Source organism: Nelumbo lutea, chromosome 4 (assembly GCF_056320005.1).
Source record: "Nelumbo lutea isolate HS-2025 chromosome 4, American lotus-T2T, whole genome shotgun sequence".
NCBI classification, from domain to species: Eukaryota; Viridiplantae; Streptophyta; class Magnoliopsida; order Proteales; family Nelumbonaceae; genus Nelumbo; species Nelumbo lutea.
The window spans coordinates 39,678,143-39,694,428 of NC_142687.1; the positions used below are offsets into that span (position 1 = coordinate 39,678,143).

The following is a 16,286-nucleotide window of genomic DNA, read 5'->3' on the forward strand; positions in this document are numbered from 1 at the left end:
AAAACCCCAAGCCCATCTTTGTTAGTGCTCTACTTACTAGGGAAGAGTAATGTATGTATCCTTAAAGAATACAAAGATGTTTATGCTTGGGGATATAAAGACATGCCAGGATTAGATCCTAAAATAGTTGTACATAGATTAGCTATTTCTAAGGATAGACATCATATAAAACAAGCTAAACGTCACTTCAAACTGGAGTTCACTGTAAAAATTGAACATGAGGTTGATAAATTGTAAGTGTTGGTTTTATTAGGGAGGTTAAATATCCTACATGGCTTGCTAACATTGTTCCTGTTAAAAAGAAAAATGGACAAGTCCGCATCTATATAGATTTTAGGGATCTTAATGATGCATGTCTAAAAGATGAATTTCCACTACCTATTACAGAATTGCTAGTGGATGCTACTACAGGATTTGAAGCATCGTCCTTCATGGACAGCTTTTTAGGTTATAACCAAATAAGATTGCTCTAGAAGATGAAGAGCTAACTGTTTTTCGAACTCCAAAAGGGATATTTTGCTACATAGTTATGCCCTTTGGCTTGAAAAATGCTGGAGCTACATACCAGCGAGCCATGACAATCATATTCAATGATATGCTCCACAACACTGTGGAATGTTATGTTGATGATTTAGTGGTGAAAACTAAGAAAAGAGAACACCACTTAGATGATCTCAAAAGGGTTTTCGATAGACTTCGAAAACACCAACTTAAAATGAACCCCTTAAAATGTGCATTTGGGGAAGCTTCAGGAAACTTCCTCGGATTTATATGCCTCATCCTTGAAATTTGCGAGAATTATGTGGCTTACAAGGGAGACTTGCTTACATAAGGATATTCATCTCCAACTTGTCTGGTAGATGCCAACCTTTCTCTAAGTTGACGAGGAAGAATGCACCTTTTATATGGGACGAAGCATGTCAAAATGCTTTCCAAAGCATAAAAACATATTTGTTAAACCCGCAAGTGCTTGCCGCACCAATAAAAGGAAAGCCATTAATATTATATATTTCAGCTTCACCAAATTCTCTGGGGGCATTTTAGCTCAAAATAATGATAAAGGAAATGAATATTCCCTTTATTATCTGAGTAGAGCCTTAGTTGGAGCTAAACACAATTATTCTTCAATTGAAAAGATGTGCTTAGCTTTAGTATTTGATGTTCAAAAACTATGACGTTATTTGCTTGCACATCTAGTTGCTTTAATTTCTAAAGCTTGTCCCCTCAAATATTTGCTCTCTCAACCAGTTCTAACGGGTAGGCCAGCAAAATGGTCACTTATTTTATCTGAGTTCGAGATAAAATATGTTCCTTTAAAAGCAATAAAAGGGCCTTATACATAGAAACTGAAAGACCATGGCAACTCTATTTTGATGGAGCTTCTTCAAAACAAGGTGTAGGAGCAGGGATTGTGTTCATCACTCCCATAGGAGATTTAATTCCATATTCTTTCTCCCTCACATCGTTATGCTCAAACAATGCAGCCGAGTATGAAGCAGTCATTATCGGTTTAGAAAAGGCTCGGGAGATGAATATTAAATATTTACAAGTCTCCGGAGATTCTCAATTGGTGGTTAACCAGTTAAATGAATTGTATGGGGTTAAAAAGTTTAGTTTAATCCCTTACTTTAACAGAGCTAGAGAGCTGATATCTCAATTCAGCAGCATACAAGTGAGTCACATTCCAAGATCATAAAATGATAAGGTTGATGCCTTAGCTAAGTTGGCTGCGTCTCTTAGCTTACCTGAACAAAGACAACTTTAGATCATAGTAGGCGAGAGACATGTTCTTCCCCCCATAAATGAAAGAGTTTGGGAAGCTGAGCTTGTGAACTTTGTCACAATTCAATCAGAAGAAGAAACCTCAGATTGGAGAATGCCCATAATCAATTATCTACAGTATAGGTTCATCCCGATAGATCCTAGGAGTACTGATGTACTACGCCAAGCTGAACATTATAGATATATAAATGAGACTTATACAGAAAATCCATAAATGGAATTCTACATAAGTGCCTTTCTGGAAATGAAGTCCAACAAGCTCTCCGCGAATACATGCAGAAGAGTGTGATATACATCATAATGTCCCTGAAATGATAGGACATTTAGAAGAATTTGGCTATTTTTGGCCCACTATCATCTTAGATGCTATCTGCATCTTAAGGAATTGTGTTAACTGCCAAAATCTAAGGGGTATGTTACCAGAAGCTGTCAATGTCAACATGGTCACAGTGTACCAAATTGAAGAAGAAACAGATTGGAGACAACCCATTATTGATTATTTATAGTATGAGAGATTGCCTACAGATCCAAAGAAAAGAGTCGATATACGTCGGTGGGCCCCATGTTTCACTTATTTGGCAACACCTTATATAGAAGCTTTGATGGAATCTTGTTAAGATGTCTATCTAATGAAGAGGCAAGAAATGCATTATATGAAATCCATTCAGGCACATGTAGAGCTCATCAAGTTGGACCAAAAGTTGCAGGCCAATTAAAAAGGTTAGGTTATTATTGGCCTACTATGATTTGAGATGCAATACAATTTGCTTATACTTGCAAAGTATGTCAACTTCATGACGATTTTATACATCAACCACCCATGCCTCTTCATCCTACAACATTATCATGGCCATTTGAGGCTTGGGGCCTAGATGTCATCGGTCCTTTTAAACTACCATCTTCCTCTAATGAGGTCCAAACCATTCCCATAGTCATAATAAAAAGTTCAAATCTGAAATTTATTGAAACATTCTTCTGTAAAGGGGATCAAAATAATCTTTTTTTGAGGTCAACTTGACCTAATCTTTTTATGAGATCAAAATAGTCTTCAATAATGTCAACTTGACCTAATCTCCTTATGAGATTAAAACCCCTAAATCTGAAATTAATCTTTGATGGTCAATTAGAATCATCAAGTAGTTAAACCTTATAAGAATGGATATCTATTATTCTTTCTTTATGAGGTCCAAATCATTCTCTTTGTCAATAGTAAAAGTTCAAATCTGAAATTGATCTCTTTATGAGATTAAAAGCTTGAAATTTATCGAAACATTCTTTTGTAAGTTATCATCAAGGGATCAAAATAATCTTCAATGAGGTCAACCTGACCTAACTTCATTATAATATCAACATGATTTTCAAATAAATGTGTATTTTTAAAACAGATTTTGTTACAAGATCAATTATATTTAAACATTTTGATATGATCTCTTTATGAGATCAAAGCAACCTTTTAATCCTTCCACCTTTATGAGGTCAAATTTTTAAGTTGAGAACATATTAATCTAAGACTAAGGTAGTTTTCATCTCTTTGGGAGATCAAAATGATTTCTTAAAGTTGATTTCTGCTGTCTCCAAATCAAATCCTTCCCTCTTTTCAAAGCTGAAATTGAAAACATATCAGCCTAAGACCAAGGAAGTCTCCAATTAGGTCTACTTGAAAAAAAATCAAAATAAATTTCAAACAGAAAAAAATCTCCTTAAATTGATTTCTGTAGTCAAATATTTTGATATAATCTCTCTTATGATATCAGTCTTTGATCTAAGGAGGATGAAACAAATATTTATGAGATCAGATTTTCTTCTTTTTCTAAGTTTGATCTCTTTTATGAGATCAGATGTAAACTGATTACTGTAATGAGGAAGGGAGTCACATGTGAGAAGTCCCTGATTAAAAAATCATCAGTACTAAAAGAAGCTTTAGTACTAAAAACAGAGTGAACATACCTGAACAAAAAAGAAATCTTAGTTCGCTAAGAGAATAGCAAAGTGTTGGCAAAGTTTTTGACAACCAAAACATAGGCTGTGTTCGAAATAAGATCAACAAATCAGAATATATAGGGAGAAAGATAAGGAAGTTCTGCTATGTTTTGCAGAGACATGCTGTTTCTGATGCAGTAGCTATACTGCAAACTTAACTTCTTAATAAACAGCAGATGCGCTGTTTCAGCAGACATGCTGATGCAGTAATTATACTGCGAAATTGGTTTAAAGGAAACAGCAGATATGCTGATATGGTACTGCAAACTTGGCTTTAAATAAACAGCAGATGTGGTATTTCAGCAGAAATGCTGCAGTGATTATACTGCAATAATCCATTGAGGAGGCAAGTGAAGCTTTCTCTTGATAGCAATCAAATATATATATATATATATATATATATATATATCAAACTTGGTTTAGGGGTTTTTCTCTTCAAGAGGAGAAAAAATCTCTCTTTGTTCGTCCACCACTTAAGAAAACAAAGAAAACTTTCTTTGTTTAATCACAGATTGTGAAGAGAAGACAAAAAGTCTCTCTTGTTGAAAGATTTCAGCAAGTCCTTGACTTGAGTAGTGAAAGAGAGGTTTCCCTTTCTCTCATGAACCATAGAGAGCTTGTGAGAAGCCTGTGGGACAAAAAAATAGAGGCCGGAATGCCAGCCCATGTCTTTTATAGCCAAAATCAGTCTTACAATCCTAATGTTATTAGGATTGTTCATTAGGGATAAGAACAAAGGTTGGGGCGTGCAGCCCACTTAACAATTTTATAGCAACTTATTTGTGGGCCTATTTTAATTTTAAATAAGATTTTTTTTTTGAAAAAGGTAATGTATTTTTATTCAACACAGAAATAAAAACAAACTGCAATTCAGACCCAAGAAGGCAGTTTGAAATGCAGTTGGGATTACAATCTCCACCAGGAGCAAGACTGAAACAAAACGGGCAAGCTAAGATCTCTGAACTCCCTAGAAATGGAAATCCAAGAAATCAGCTTGCCCACTGCTCTCTGAATTACATCATCAAGACCTTTAGACCTATTACAGAAAACTCTACTATTCCTTTCAGCCCAAGTGGACCACAAAACAGCAGCTGGGATTGTCTTCCACATCAGCTTTCCTCTCTTACTTAGAGTCTTAGACCCTTCAACCCAAGCCCTCTTAAAGAGGTTGGGACCACTTCTTAAGGGGGTTAAATGCAAAGAAAATAAAAACCCAAGCCCTCTTAAATAAATTAAGATGCTGGGACCACTTCTAAAAGGGAGTTAAATAAAAAGAAAATGAATCCAAACCCTTTTAAACATATAAAAAGAAAATATAAGCCCAAAACCTTAATAAAATTTCAAATTCTACCCCTTACAATATTTCCAATTCAAATGGATTTAAATTGACCATTAATACCCTTATGGGCCCACCTGATGTTTAATTAAAATTATTCATCAAATAAAACAAAGTAAAAAAATAAAACATAAAAAATAAAAAAAAAGGAGTAAATTACATCCATCTTTGGATGCTATAAAAAAAGAGACCTATTCAAAATCCTATTCAGATTAGGACTCTTTCGTTCCACAAAAAAAAAAAGCTAATTACATGATTATTTTAAAAAAAAATCCTACTAAAGCCAGGATTCCTCCATGAATCCTAAATCCTACTTAAATTAGGACTCTTATTTTATGAGCCTACAAAATAATTATCTTGGTCAAAAACAACTCGGGATCAAGATTTAAGGGTGGATTAAAGATAATTTCATAAAATCAAAGAGTCCTACTTCAACTAGGACTCTTCTAACTGTGACAATCTGTGATTAACCCTCAAATACTCAAATCAAATCACACAGTTTATAACATCAAGCATAACAAAATCAAGAGTACTAGGACTCTTGATTATATCAAATTTTGTCTACCGAAAAGATTATTGCAAGAGTCCTGATCATACTAGGACTCTTGATTATATCAAATTTTGTCTACCGAAAAGATTATTGCAAGAGTCCTGATCATACTAGGACTCTTCCAATTTTGGCTCAATTCTTTTCTAACTATAGAACTTTCATAAATTTTGACTTTAATTGCTTATTTGAGCCTTGTATGCCCATATTCTAGGATTCTGGGCCCACAGTGCTCAAGGGGGCATTGTTGAAAACATTTTTTTAAACCCAAATCATATTTAATAAATTAGAACTCAAATAAGTGGTTTGGCTAGTCTGCTAGCCAAATCATTAAAATTATAAAAAAGTATCCTGTATGGGAGTCCCCTCTCTTTAAGTGGGAGGGACGGGTGTCCTTCACCTAGGAGGAGGTAGTTACATAACTACCCCACTCACTATTTAAGCTCCTTAAGGGGAATCTAGAAGCACATATAGAGAGACGGAGAGACTCTTCGAAGAAAAATTTTTACAAGAGATTCTTAAGGAAAGGAAAGATAAGGAGAGAAGAAAAGAGAAGTGCTCAAGGGAAGGCAAGGAAGGAAAAGTCTCACTAACACAGGTAGAAAAAGGAAAGTCCTCTCTGTGAATACTTCCTATTTACGTCTTCTGCTATGTATCCTTCTCTCTCTCTCTCTCTTTTACTTTTACTTTTGAGAAAGGAAATAGAGGGAGATAAACCATCTATAACCAAGTGCCTCTACTTGGTTGATTATGGTCCCTCTTTCAAGACAAAGTTAGGGATTAAACCATCTACAGTCTAATTCTCGAAGGCTGATTATGGTTCCCTTCAAATGAAAATGAAGATTAAAGGGAAATAAACCATCTACAACCAGGTGCCTTTACTTGGTTGATTATGGTTCCTCTTTCAAGACAAAGTTAGGGATTAAACCATCTACAGTCTAATTCTCGAAGGCTGATTATGGTTCCCTTCAAATGAAAATGAAGAGTAGAGGGATGAAAATTGTCTACAATCAAATATTTAGTTTGATTAACTATGGTTCCCTTTTTGTATGCAAAAATCCAAGGATCAAGGCTGTCTACAATTAGAATTTCATCTGATTGACTATGGCTTGTTGTGAAGAAAGGAGTGAGAAGGAAAGTTGCTTTGTATCAAAAGAAAAGAGAAATGTATTGCTATATAGTTTTTCAATTGTATTTTCTTTTTCTTTCTTCTCATTCTTGTACACTTGATGTAAAAGAAAAGCAAATGAAAAGTTCTTTTTTTAGTACCCTATTGTTCTATGCATTCATTTCTCCAAGTCAGAATCAAAATGTATTCTCTACTTTCTTGTGGAGATGTAATTAAGGGGAACAATCCGTATGATTCCCTGTATGGGCCTTACCCAAAATAATAAAAACTCAATTACTTGATTGAGTGAATTATGTTGCATGAGAATTTATTAAAATTTTCACACCAACAACTATGAGTATGGTTTCTTATTCAAGAGAAGCAGTTTAGTAGGACTTGCAAATTTCAATTTAACTCAGTGGGCTTGAAGAAATACATTTGCCAGAGCGCTGTATGGTATGTGAATTCATTATGTAAAGGTGATGAGCTTTTAGGAATCCAAAATGCAGGATCTTGAACATCCACATTGAGAACAAGGTAATTATTTCATCAAAAGGCAAGAAAGGTAAATGTATATTATCAAAATTCTCCACCTTTGGAATGTAAAGAGCAACTGTTGTTTGTAGTTTAAATAAATTAAGCACAAAATAGTTGTGGGTTGAAAAAGACAATGTTTACACTCTTTCTAGGCTTGTAGAGAGGGCCTGGTTAGGAGGGCTAGTGGCAGGTTTCCAAGTAGAGAATGGGGAGGTGGGGATTCCTTTGCTACAATTTGCAGACGATACTCTTTCTTTTGTGTTGCTTATTGGGAGCAAATTCTGGAATGCGAAAGCAATTTTAAGATTGTTTTAGGTGGTCACTGGTTTACATATTAATATCCAAAAGAGTGAAATAATGGCAGTTGGGAATGTCATAAACTTGGAAGTTTGGGCTGATGATTGGGGTTGCAGAGTTGGAAAACTCCTATCAAAGTACTTGGGGTATGCCATTGGGTGAAAATTGTAAATCCAATTCCAGTTGGGAGCCCATCATTGAAAAAGTGGATAGAAAGTTGGCCTCTTGGAAGTGTGTTGTCTTCCCTTCCTGTTTATCCCTTGTCTTCATTCCCAATTTTGGCAAATAAGGCTGCTGTGTTAGAAAGAAAGATGAGAGACTTCCTATGGAAGGGGTGGAAGGAGGAGTCAAAATGCCATCTGGTGAGTAGGAACAAAGTCTGTTGTTCAAGGGAAAATGTGGGTTTGGGAATCAGGTCAGTAAAAGAGATCAACACTACCTTGTTTTGTGGAGATTCAATGACTAACCGGACAGTCTGTGGCATAGTTTTCAAGGTGTCAAGGAGAGGCTAGGTGACAGGGGGGTGCCTTGTTGCCTAGTCGCCTAGGCGATGGATTTTTTTAAGTAAAAAATACATATCCTAGGGTAGTTCCCTAGGTTCCATAACCATCTTTCTTTAATAACTAACCATAATTTTCATAAGAAAATTATAAACTTTATGTTTAAAGTCTAGAAAATCAACATATTTATGAGAAGGAAAAGAAAGAAAGAAAAGAAAATTCAAAAAAATATGGGGACTGAACCCCTTTTTTTGTTATAGGAAAAGAAGAAAAGAAAAGGTGGAAGAAGAAGTAGAAGATATGGAGGAAGAAATTTGTTGATTAGACAAAACTTGAAGTTTTTCCCCTATTGGTTCAGATTCTGAAGTCTTTGAGGGTTCAATACAGCAGTTAGCAATGTTTGTGTTGATTAAACCCTAACAAATAAGAAAGTAATAAAAAGAAATTAGTTTATAAACACAAAAAGTGAACATTTTTGTTTAATAATCTCAAAAAAGTAACAATATATAAGTATTTTATAAGACAGTATACAAAACTGCTTGGTGACTGGACGAGGTAAGCCTCCAAGGGCACCTTGTTGCCTAGGCGCCCACCTAGGCGTTGCCTTGACAATTATGGTCTGTGGAGGAGGTTAATTGTATCCAAGGCTCCGTTTGGAATCAATGTAAAACCTCATCGGTGTAAAAGTACATCGATGAGGTTTTACATTAAACCATAAAAAAGTGATTGTTACATTGAAAAGCGTGGAGTTTTACATTGATTTTATCAATGTATTATTTACATCGATAATCGATGTAAAACTTTACATCAATTTACAACATAAAACTCCACTTCATCCAAATGCCAACAAAACTGAACTGGCGTAAATATTTACATCGCTTCCATATGCAGCCCAAGTATGGTTCCAGCAGCAGGGAGTGGGAGAAGTAAGATCCTCTTATGGGTGTTCAATTTGGAAGGCAATCCAGAAAATTCATCCAAAGTTTATGAAGGGTATAAAGTATGAAGTTGGCAATGGTCAGAGAGTGCTTTTTTTGGAAGGATTACTGGTGTGGGGATGGACCATTAGGGGTCTTATTCCCCGACTTGTTCAAGATTGCTACAAACAAGGATGCAACAGTGAAAGATTACTTAGAGAGGCAAAATGGGCTTTGTATTTGGAACCCCCAATTCCAGAGGAATCTAAATGACTGGGAGGTTGCTTCTTTGGTCGTCTGCTCCAGGTTTTGTGACTCAGGAGCATCTGGAGTAGGGGAAGAGAAAAGAAAGTGGTTATTTGAGAAATCAGGGACCTTCTCTGTAAAATCTTTTTACAACAACTTGTTGGGGAGGATATTTCTTCCTTTCCAAGTGACAGGATTTGGATAAGGTCTGTTCTGTCAAAACTGGCTTTTTTTTTTGTTTGGTTTGCTGTGCTGGACAGGATACTAACACTAAGGACAATTTAGTTAGAAGAGGTGTAGAGGTGGCGAATATGGCTTGCACACTATGCAATGGAAGTGTGGAATCTTCTAGCCATTTGTTACTACATTGTGATTCCACTTACTGGATTTGTTTGGGGTTAATGTGTGTTTCCCGGCTGATGTGAAGGGATTCATCGGAGCTTGGTATGCAAGTGGATTAAGCAGGATGGAAAATTAGATTGGAACATCCTCCCTTCAGCAGTCTTTTGGGCAGTGTGGTGCAAAAGAAACAGCAGAATATTTGAAGAGAGACAAAGTACAAAGGCAGAGGTGTTTAGAAGGATTTCGGGAATGGTGCATTCCTGGCTGGCAAATCACCCTCTATTCAAAAATAGACATTCATATTCTTTTTTGATAATGATTTCCTTTTTGTAAGGAGTTTATAGTCTTTTTGGTTTGGGGCTGATTCTGGGTATACTGGTTTCTTTCCTCTTGTATAGGTTCTCTTTGTACAGGGGTTTACATAGTTGCATGGTTTTAAGATTAATAATGAAATTACTTTACCTTACAGTTAAAAAAAAACAAAGTTTACAGCCCTTTACTTCCAAAATACCATAACCATGTAATCAGCCATGGTTGAAGACAAAGCTTGGGCTTATCGTGAATTGAATCTCACACAAGTATTTACTAAGGCTTCAAGTGGAAACGCACTAATTATGGATAGATCCAAGCAACAAGGTCTCACAAATAAGTGAACAGGGAAATGGTTGTAAACTTGTGCTGTAGATCTAATAAACCTCATACTTGAAACTAAATTGAAATCTTAGATCTACTTCAGTTATTCTGTTTAAACTAAAAAGGACATGGGCAGTAGTGAGCAATGATTTTGGTGCCAAACTGCCAATAATTTAACAATGAATATAGCATTAAACAGAATGGAATGGCAAAACAGGATTCATGCAGCTGACCCTATATAGTTGGGATAAGGCTTGGATGATGATGACTTTAGTGACTATTAAACTTAATAACTTCATAACTCTGTCGTGATTAGTCGTCTTACCTATTTCCTTGTAATGACTTCATGGTTGTGAAGTTTGCAAATGTATTTGGATGATAGAATTCCTTTCAAGTTCTTTGAAGCAGTTGGAATTTCAGATGAATGGTATCTAATTGGACTTAATGCTGCCAGGTAACACTGAGGATTTGGGGTTGATAGTCCCGAAACTATCATATTATCGTCAGGTCTGTGAACATATTCATACTCCTGGTATGCAGTTTTAAAGGCCAATATCTGAAGTGAAAATCTCTGGTATTTCTTTTATTCTTTATTTCTGTTGCAATTTCCATAGCAAGATAATTTGGTTATGAAATGAATTTCTTAGTTATGAACTGATGCTGTCAGGTGTTTTTTTTTTAAAAAAAAAAAACAAGTGGTTTGTTTTTTATTCTATAGATTTTGATGCATATAAGATTTTCGTCTTTGTAGACATACGCCATAGAGTGAAGATGGTGAAGTTGACTATGATAGCTCGTGTTACTGATGGCCTTCCACTGGCTGAGGGACTAGATGATGACCGTGATATAAAAGATGCTGAATTTTATAAACAGCAGGCTAAGGCTGTATTCAAGAACTTGACAAAGGGCCACAATGAAGCTTCAAGAATGTCAATTGAAACTGGTCCTTATGTTTTTCAGTATCCTTTGCATGCTTCAAGAATGTCATCTCAATATTTCCGTATCTAATATTTTCCTGATATCTCTTTTCATGTGATTGGAACTTATTTTCCTCATTGTTATTGTTACATTGTTGTCTAAGTATTAAATGGATTGAGCCATTTGGAGAAACATGATGTGTAATTTTGTAATAAGTGCAAATATTGTCTTCATTTGCATATTTTGTTACAATACATGACTATGAAATTGTTGCAACATGTTGTTGGTAGTTATCAAAGGCAAAACAGGAGTGGCAAGGCTCTGAAGCTCAGTGCCTAAACCTACTGTAGCTTATCTAGACTAATGTAAGTGCAGTTGGTGAAGCACATCTTTGCACCTATGCACCTCAATAAAGATATGGATATTTGTGTATTTGTTTTGTTGTTTCCTTATATATAGTAGCTATAATGGCTAGGGCTAATAAAGTTCCATTTAGTGTTCTGACTCCTATGACCTCTGTTGAACTGCAACCCAATCCCAAAACTGGGTTTTGAAATGACCAGTTCTCCAAAACATTGACTTGGTAAAAGCCTTCATAATAGCCATACTAATGGTATTTTTATGATAAGTATACTAATTGGTGTTATGTTGTTTTAGGCCAGTCTTTACATAATACAGGTTTTAAAAAATGAGTAATGAGTTGGGTAAAAGACTTAAAACCTCCCTTGATATTTCTCCTAAATACTGAGACCTCTCCTCTCTTTTCAAAGTGGACTAAGACCTCCCCTGTAAAATACATTAACTGTTATGTCTAACTGAGAAGGTAAAAAGTCTAACATACCTTTACCACTAACAACAGTACTAGGATCTTGAATATGGTTGAGGAAGGAAGGAAAAACCTCTTTTTTTTTATGAATGAATATAATTTATTAAATCAGAAATATGAGGCAATACAGGAAACCCAAGAGGAAGGACAAACCTCTTGAATTGCTTTCTAGGGAGATGTTGGTAATGCATTAGGGGCTGCTTTTGCATTCCAGCCACTGTCTGACCACCCATGTATACTTTCAAGTTTCAATCACCTTGTACCAAAGCCTTTTTCGTTCTAAGGGAAATCTCCAAAGCCATTCCTAGGAAAGTTATATTTTTCTGGACCAAGTTCCCTATCCTAAGCCCCCCTTTGTCCTATTTTTTTTTTTATCAATAACAGAAACTTTTATTAATAAAGGAGAAGGAAGAAGATACAACAGGAGGGGGGGTAAAAACTCTTACCCCACCCTAAAAGTAAAACATTACATTACAACACAGCCCAAAAGAAACTAGCTCTTCCCACCCCTTGTTTAGCTAAAAAGTCTGCGAAAGAATTGGGACTCCTCTTGGACCATTGAAACATAATTTGCATGTCTTGAGTGAGCTGGTAAGTTGTCTTTTTTTTTCATTCAAGAATTTCCACAAACTAACATCTTTCTCTTGCAGCCAATTAATAGCCAATCTAGAGTCACCCTCCACCAGCAACTACCTAATATTCAGTTGTTTGGTTCTTTTTATCCCTTCTAATACTGCTGAAATTTCAGCTCTCAGAGAATCTCCCCAACCTATAGGCCCTGAAAACATAGCCAAAACTCGACCTTCTTCGTCCCTGAACATTCCACCTATACCTGAAGGGCCTGGGTTTCCTTCGCTGCTGCCATCAAAGTTCAATTTAGTGAACCCCAAAGTTGGAGGAGACCAAGTTGGAACAGGGAAATTAATCAACCGACCGGACCAGTCTACTTCTTTCCAATTTCTAATGATATCTCCTGCTGAGAATCCTTCAAATAGCTTCGTAGACTTGACTCAGTGGATCACCCTAACATAGATTAAGTCAATGGTGGCTTCTTTGTTCTTTTCTTTTTCATGGAAAGTACATTGATTCCTGTCCAGCATACAGCTGCTCTTACACATCTCCACAAGATTTTCTCTCTCTTTTTTAAACCCCTCACTGAGGTAAAGATAAACAAGCTTTGCACACTTGGCGGGCCCCCCTTTGTCCTTTGGTCTGCAAACCTGCTCCATTTCAGCAAATGGCCTTTCTTTTCGTCTCCTGGTTCCCATAGGGAAGCCGCCCCCCCCCCCTTATCTTCTCCAACTTTCCTGCTATTTTGACTAGAATTTAAACAATGGACAAGTAATAAACAGGAAGGTTAGCCAATGTAGCTTTGATTAAAGTTAGAATACAATGATGAGTCCACAGATTATATGTATCAAGTTCATGCTAAAAATGCATCCAGCATTCCTTACCTGAAATGTACACAACATATTGTTTGAAATTTGAGAGGATTTTCATTATTAGTTTTCAAACTAATCCCATATGTTGATTGAGGTGGAAGTGATTCCCAATCAAATATAGCCTTTCCATACTTGGTTGCAAACTTGCGATCACTTCAATCCATAACTTGTTCTGCTCTTTGTTATATTGCCATAATCACTTTCCCGGGATCACTGTGTCTATGGTTCTATGATGCCTCAAATCGTGCACATCCAAGAGCTTACCACAAGGTGGTAATTTTTCACTGTTAGGGCTTATCCCACAGGGTTGTTTATTTTTCTCTCTTGGCCAAGTTGATCAATCCCATTGGACATGATCACAAGCTTTTTCCATATCTAACTTATAGCTGATTCTTAGAACTCTTTTACTTGGAGTCTATATATTTGTTTGCAATGAGGATCCATGCAGGATTTGTGTACCATTCGTGATTCATGAAAGTTCCTTGAGAAGAGGATATCATGGGGGCCAAGATGTCCTTGGGCAATTAGCAAGAACCTTGAGCAGCAGCTTGTAGATGGTTTTTACAAATCTGATTAGTTTATAATCCTTAATCTTTTTTCTATTTTTTTCCTTGATCAATAACCATGCATTTGTATTGATCTCGAAGATTGATATAGAGAAGACAGTACAAAGAAACAGCATCAGCTGACTTTACAGATTTTAGATCAATACCTAAACTTGATGACCACACAAAAGACTGCTCTTGTTAACCCCCATTCTTGCAAGTCCATCTGCTATTATATTTTCTGATCCAGGTATCCAATGATCCATCTGAATGAGCATTTCAGATTGGATACCAGGCCTTTAGCTTCTCTTGTTTTCTGCCTCAACAACCAAGGACCTTTTTCATTTTCCAGCCAAGTAATGACTACCTTGTAGTCACCTTCCACAATCAGATTGGCCCATCCCAAGGAATATAACCCCAGTTATAGTTCTTGGATGAGAGCTGGAATCTCCTCTCTTAAGGATTTCTTATGGACCCATGAAGCTCATCTTAACGGTGCCATGATGGTCTCTAATTGTACCCCCTATACCTGACAGTGCCATGCTGCCAAGGCATAGCTCCTTGCTTTGATTGGTTGTTCTAAAGGGGGTGTAGGCAGGGGTGATCATGGGCTGGGCCCATACCAGTCTTAGCACCTAGCCTGGCCTGCACCATAGTTGTCAAGGTGACGCCTAGGGGACAAGGTGCCCTTGGAAGCTCACCTCGCGTAATCACCAAGCAGTTTTGTACATTGTGTTATAAAATATTTTTATATTCTTATTTTTTTTAAATTGTAATTATAAAATAGACATTAAACTAAAATATTCATTTTGTGTGATCATATACTAATTTCTTTTTATTATTTTCTTATTTGTTAGGGTTTAATCAACACATTATATTTTGTTATGAAAATTATGGATAGTTATTAAACAAATATGGTTGTGGAACCTAGGAAACTACCCTAGGGTATATGTTTTTCACTTAAAAAAATCCATCGCGTAGGAATGGAAACCTCCAGATGGTAACAGGTTTAAACTGAATTTTGATGGAAGCTCGTTTGGGAATTCGGGACTGTCAGGTATTGGGGGAGTAATCAGAAATTCTGAAAGGAGAATATTAGCTTTGTTCTCTGGACTGATTGGCATGGTCAACTCTCTAAAAGCTGAGCTAATGGCATTGTTACAAGGACTGAAGATAGCTAAGCAACTTGGAATGAGGCATATTGAGGTTGAAGGGTACTCCAAGGTGATCATTTCTTGGGCTAAAAACAATAGAAGTATTCCATGGACCTTCAAACAAGTGATAAGTGAAGTGGAAAAGGTTGCAAGGGAGGTAGAGGCTGAATTCAAATGGGTTAGAAGGAGTGCAAATGGGTTAGCTGATTATCTTGCTAAACAAGGGGCTTTAAGGCAACAATTGTTTTGGGCTGCAATGTAAAGTGGGACAGAAATTTGTAATAGTGTGGGAGATTTAATCCCATACACAAAGATGTAAAACCTTATTTTAACCTAATTTCAAATAAAATTCTCTTCTTGCTGATAAAAAAAAAAAATCCATCACGTAGGTGACTAGACGACAAGGCACCCCCCTGTCGCCTAGCCACACCTTGGCACCTTGAAAACTATGGCCTGCACCTTCAGCCTGACATATAAGTATATGTTGGGTTTATTATGGCCTACAAACATTAAGGGTGTGTTTGGTTCTTTGATTGATTCCAATTCTGGCACCAAATGAACCAAACAACAATGTGGGAAGAACTAAAAGGAAAACCCCAATCTGATGGGAAAATGAGAGTTTATAATAGGAAAAGAATGTATAGAGCATAACCATTGACAGAGTCTGTATTTGAAAGGATTCAAGATGGTGATATTTCCTCTGATGAGGAGAGAAGTCTAAGTGAGGAGGATGAGAAAGAAGTTCGTTTAGATGAGACTCATCAGATTGGCAAATCTATTGACATGACTAAGGTTGTAGACAAGGCTGTGGAAGTATGTAAAGCTCTAGACTTGCTTGTCTTGGGAGGTGAGTCATTTACAAGGAAAATGTTCCAAGATTTGGAAGAACGCTACGTGATGCCTGAAAGGAGAATACTGGAGATTTTCAAGTGCCTATGCCGCCTATTGATGAAGGCCATAATAACTTAACGATAACTAGTTTGGAAGAGGATGGTAGTGAAAAAACTGCAGCTTTAGTTGATGCCCAATTATTTTAGAGAAACACAGTACTAGAATTGAAAAGGACTAAGAGAACCCCTCTTGCTTATTGGATTCCCGGAAGTGTGTTTTAGCAAATAGAAGATTTGAAAGACAGAAAACATCAAGATCTTCTGGTCTCAAAGGTTTTTGGTAGAC

At 36.4% G+C, this 16,286-nt stretch overlaps 1 protein-coding gene across 2 annotated transcripts in view; it reads left to right on the plus strand.

Annotated features, from left to right (window-relative positions):
* LOC148855340 (25.3 kDa vesicle transport protein SEC22-1-like) overlaps window positions 1-16,286 on the plus strand; it is a 41,184-nt gene that overhangs the window by 19,816 nt on the left and 5,082 nt on the right. For both annotated transcript variants that reach the window (XM_088983226.1, XM_088983227.1), the window contains exons 3-4: window positions 10,680-10,799; window positions 10,977-11,184. In XM_088983226.1, the coding sequence (XP_088839352.1) occupies window positions 10,997-11,184 (188 nt within the window). In that variant the 5' untranslated portion in view covers window positions 10,680-10,799; window positions 10,977-10,996. The remainder of the gene's footprint in view (window positions 1-10,679; window positions 10,800-10,976; window positions 11,185-16,286) is intronic.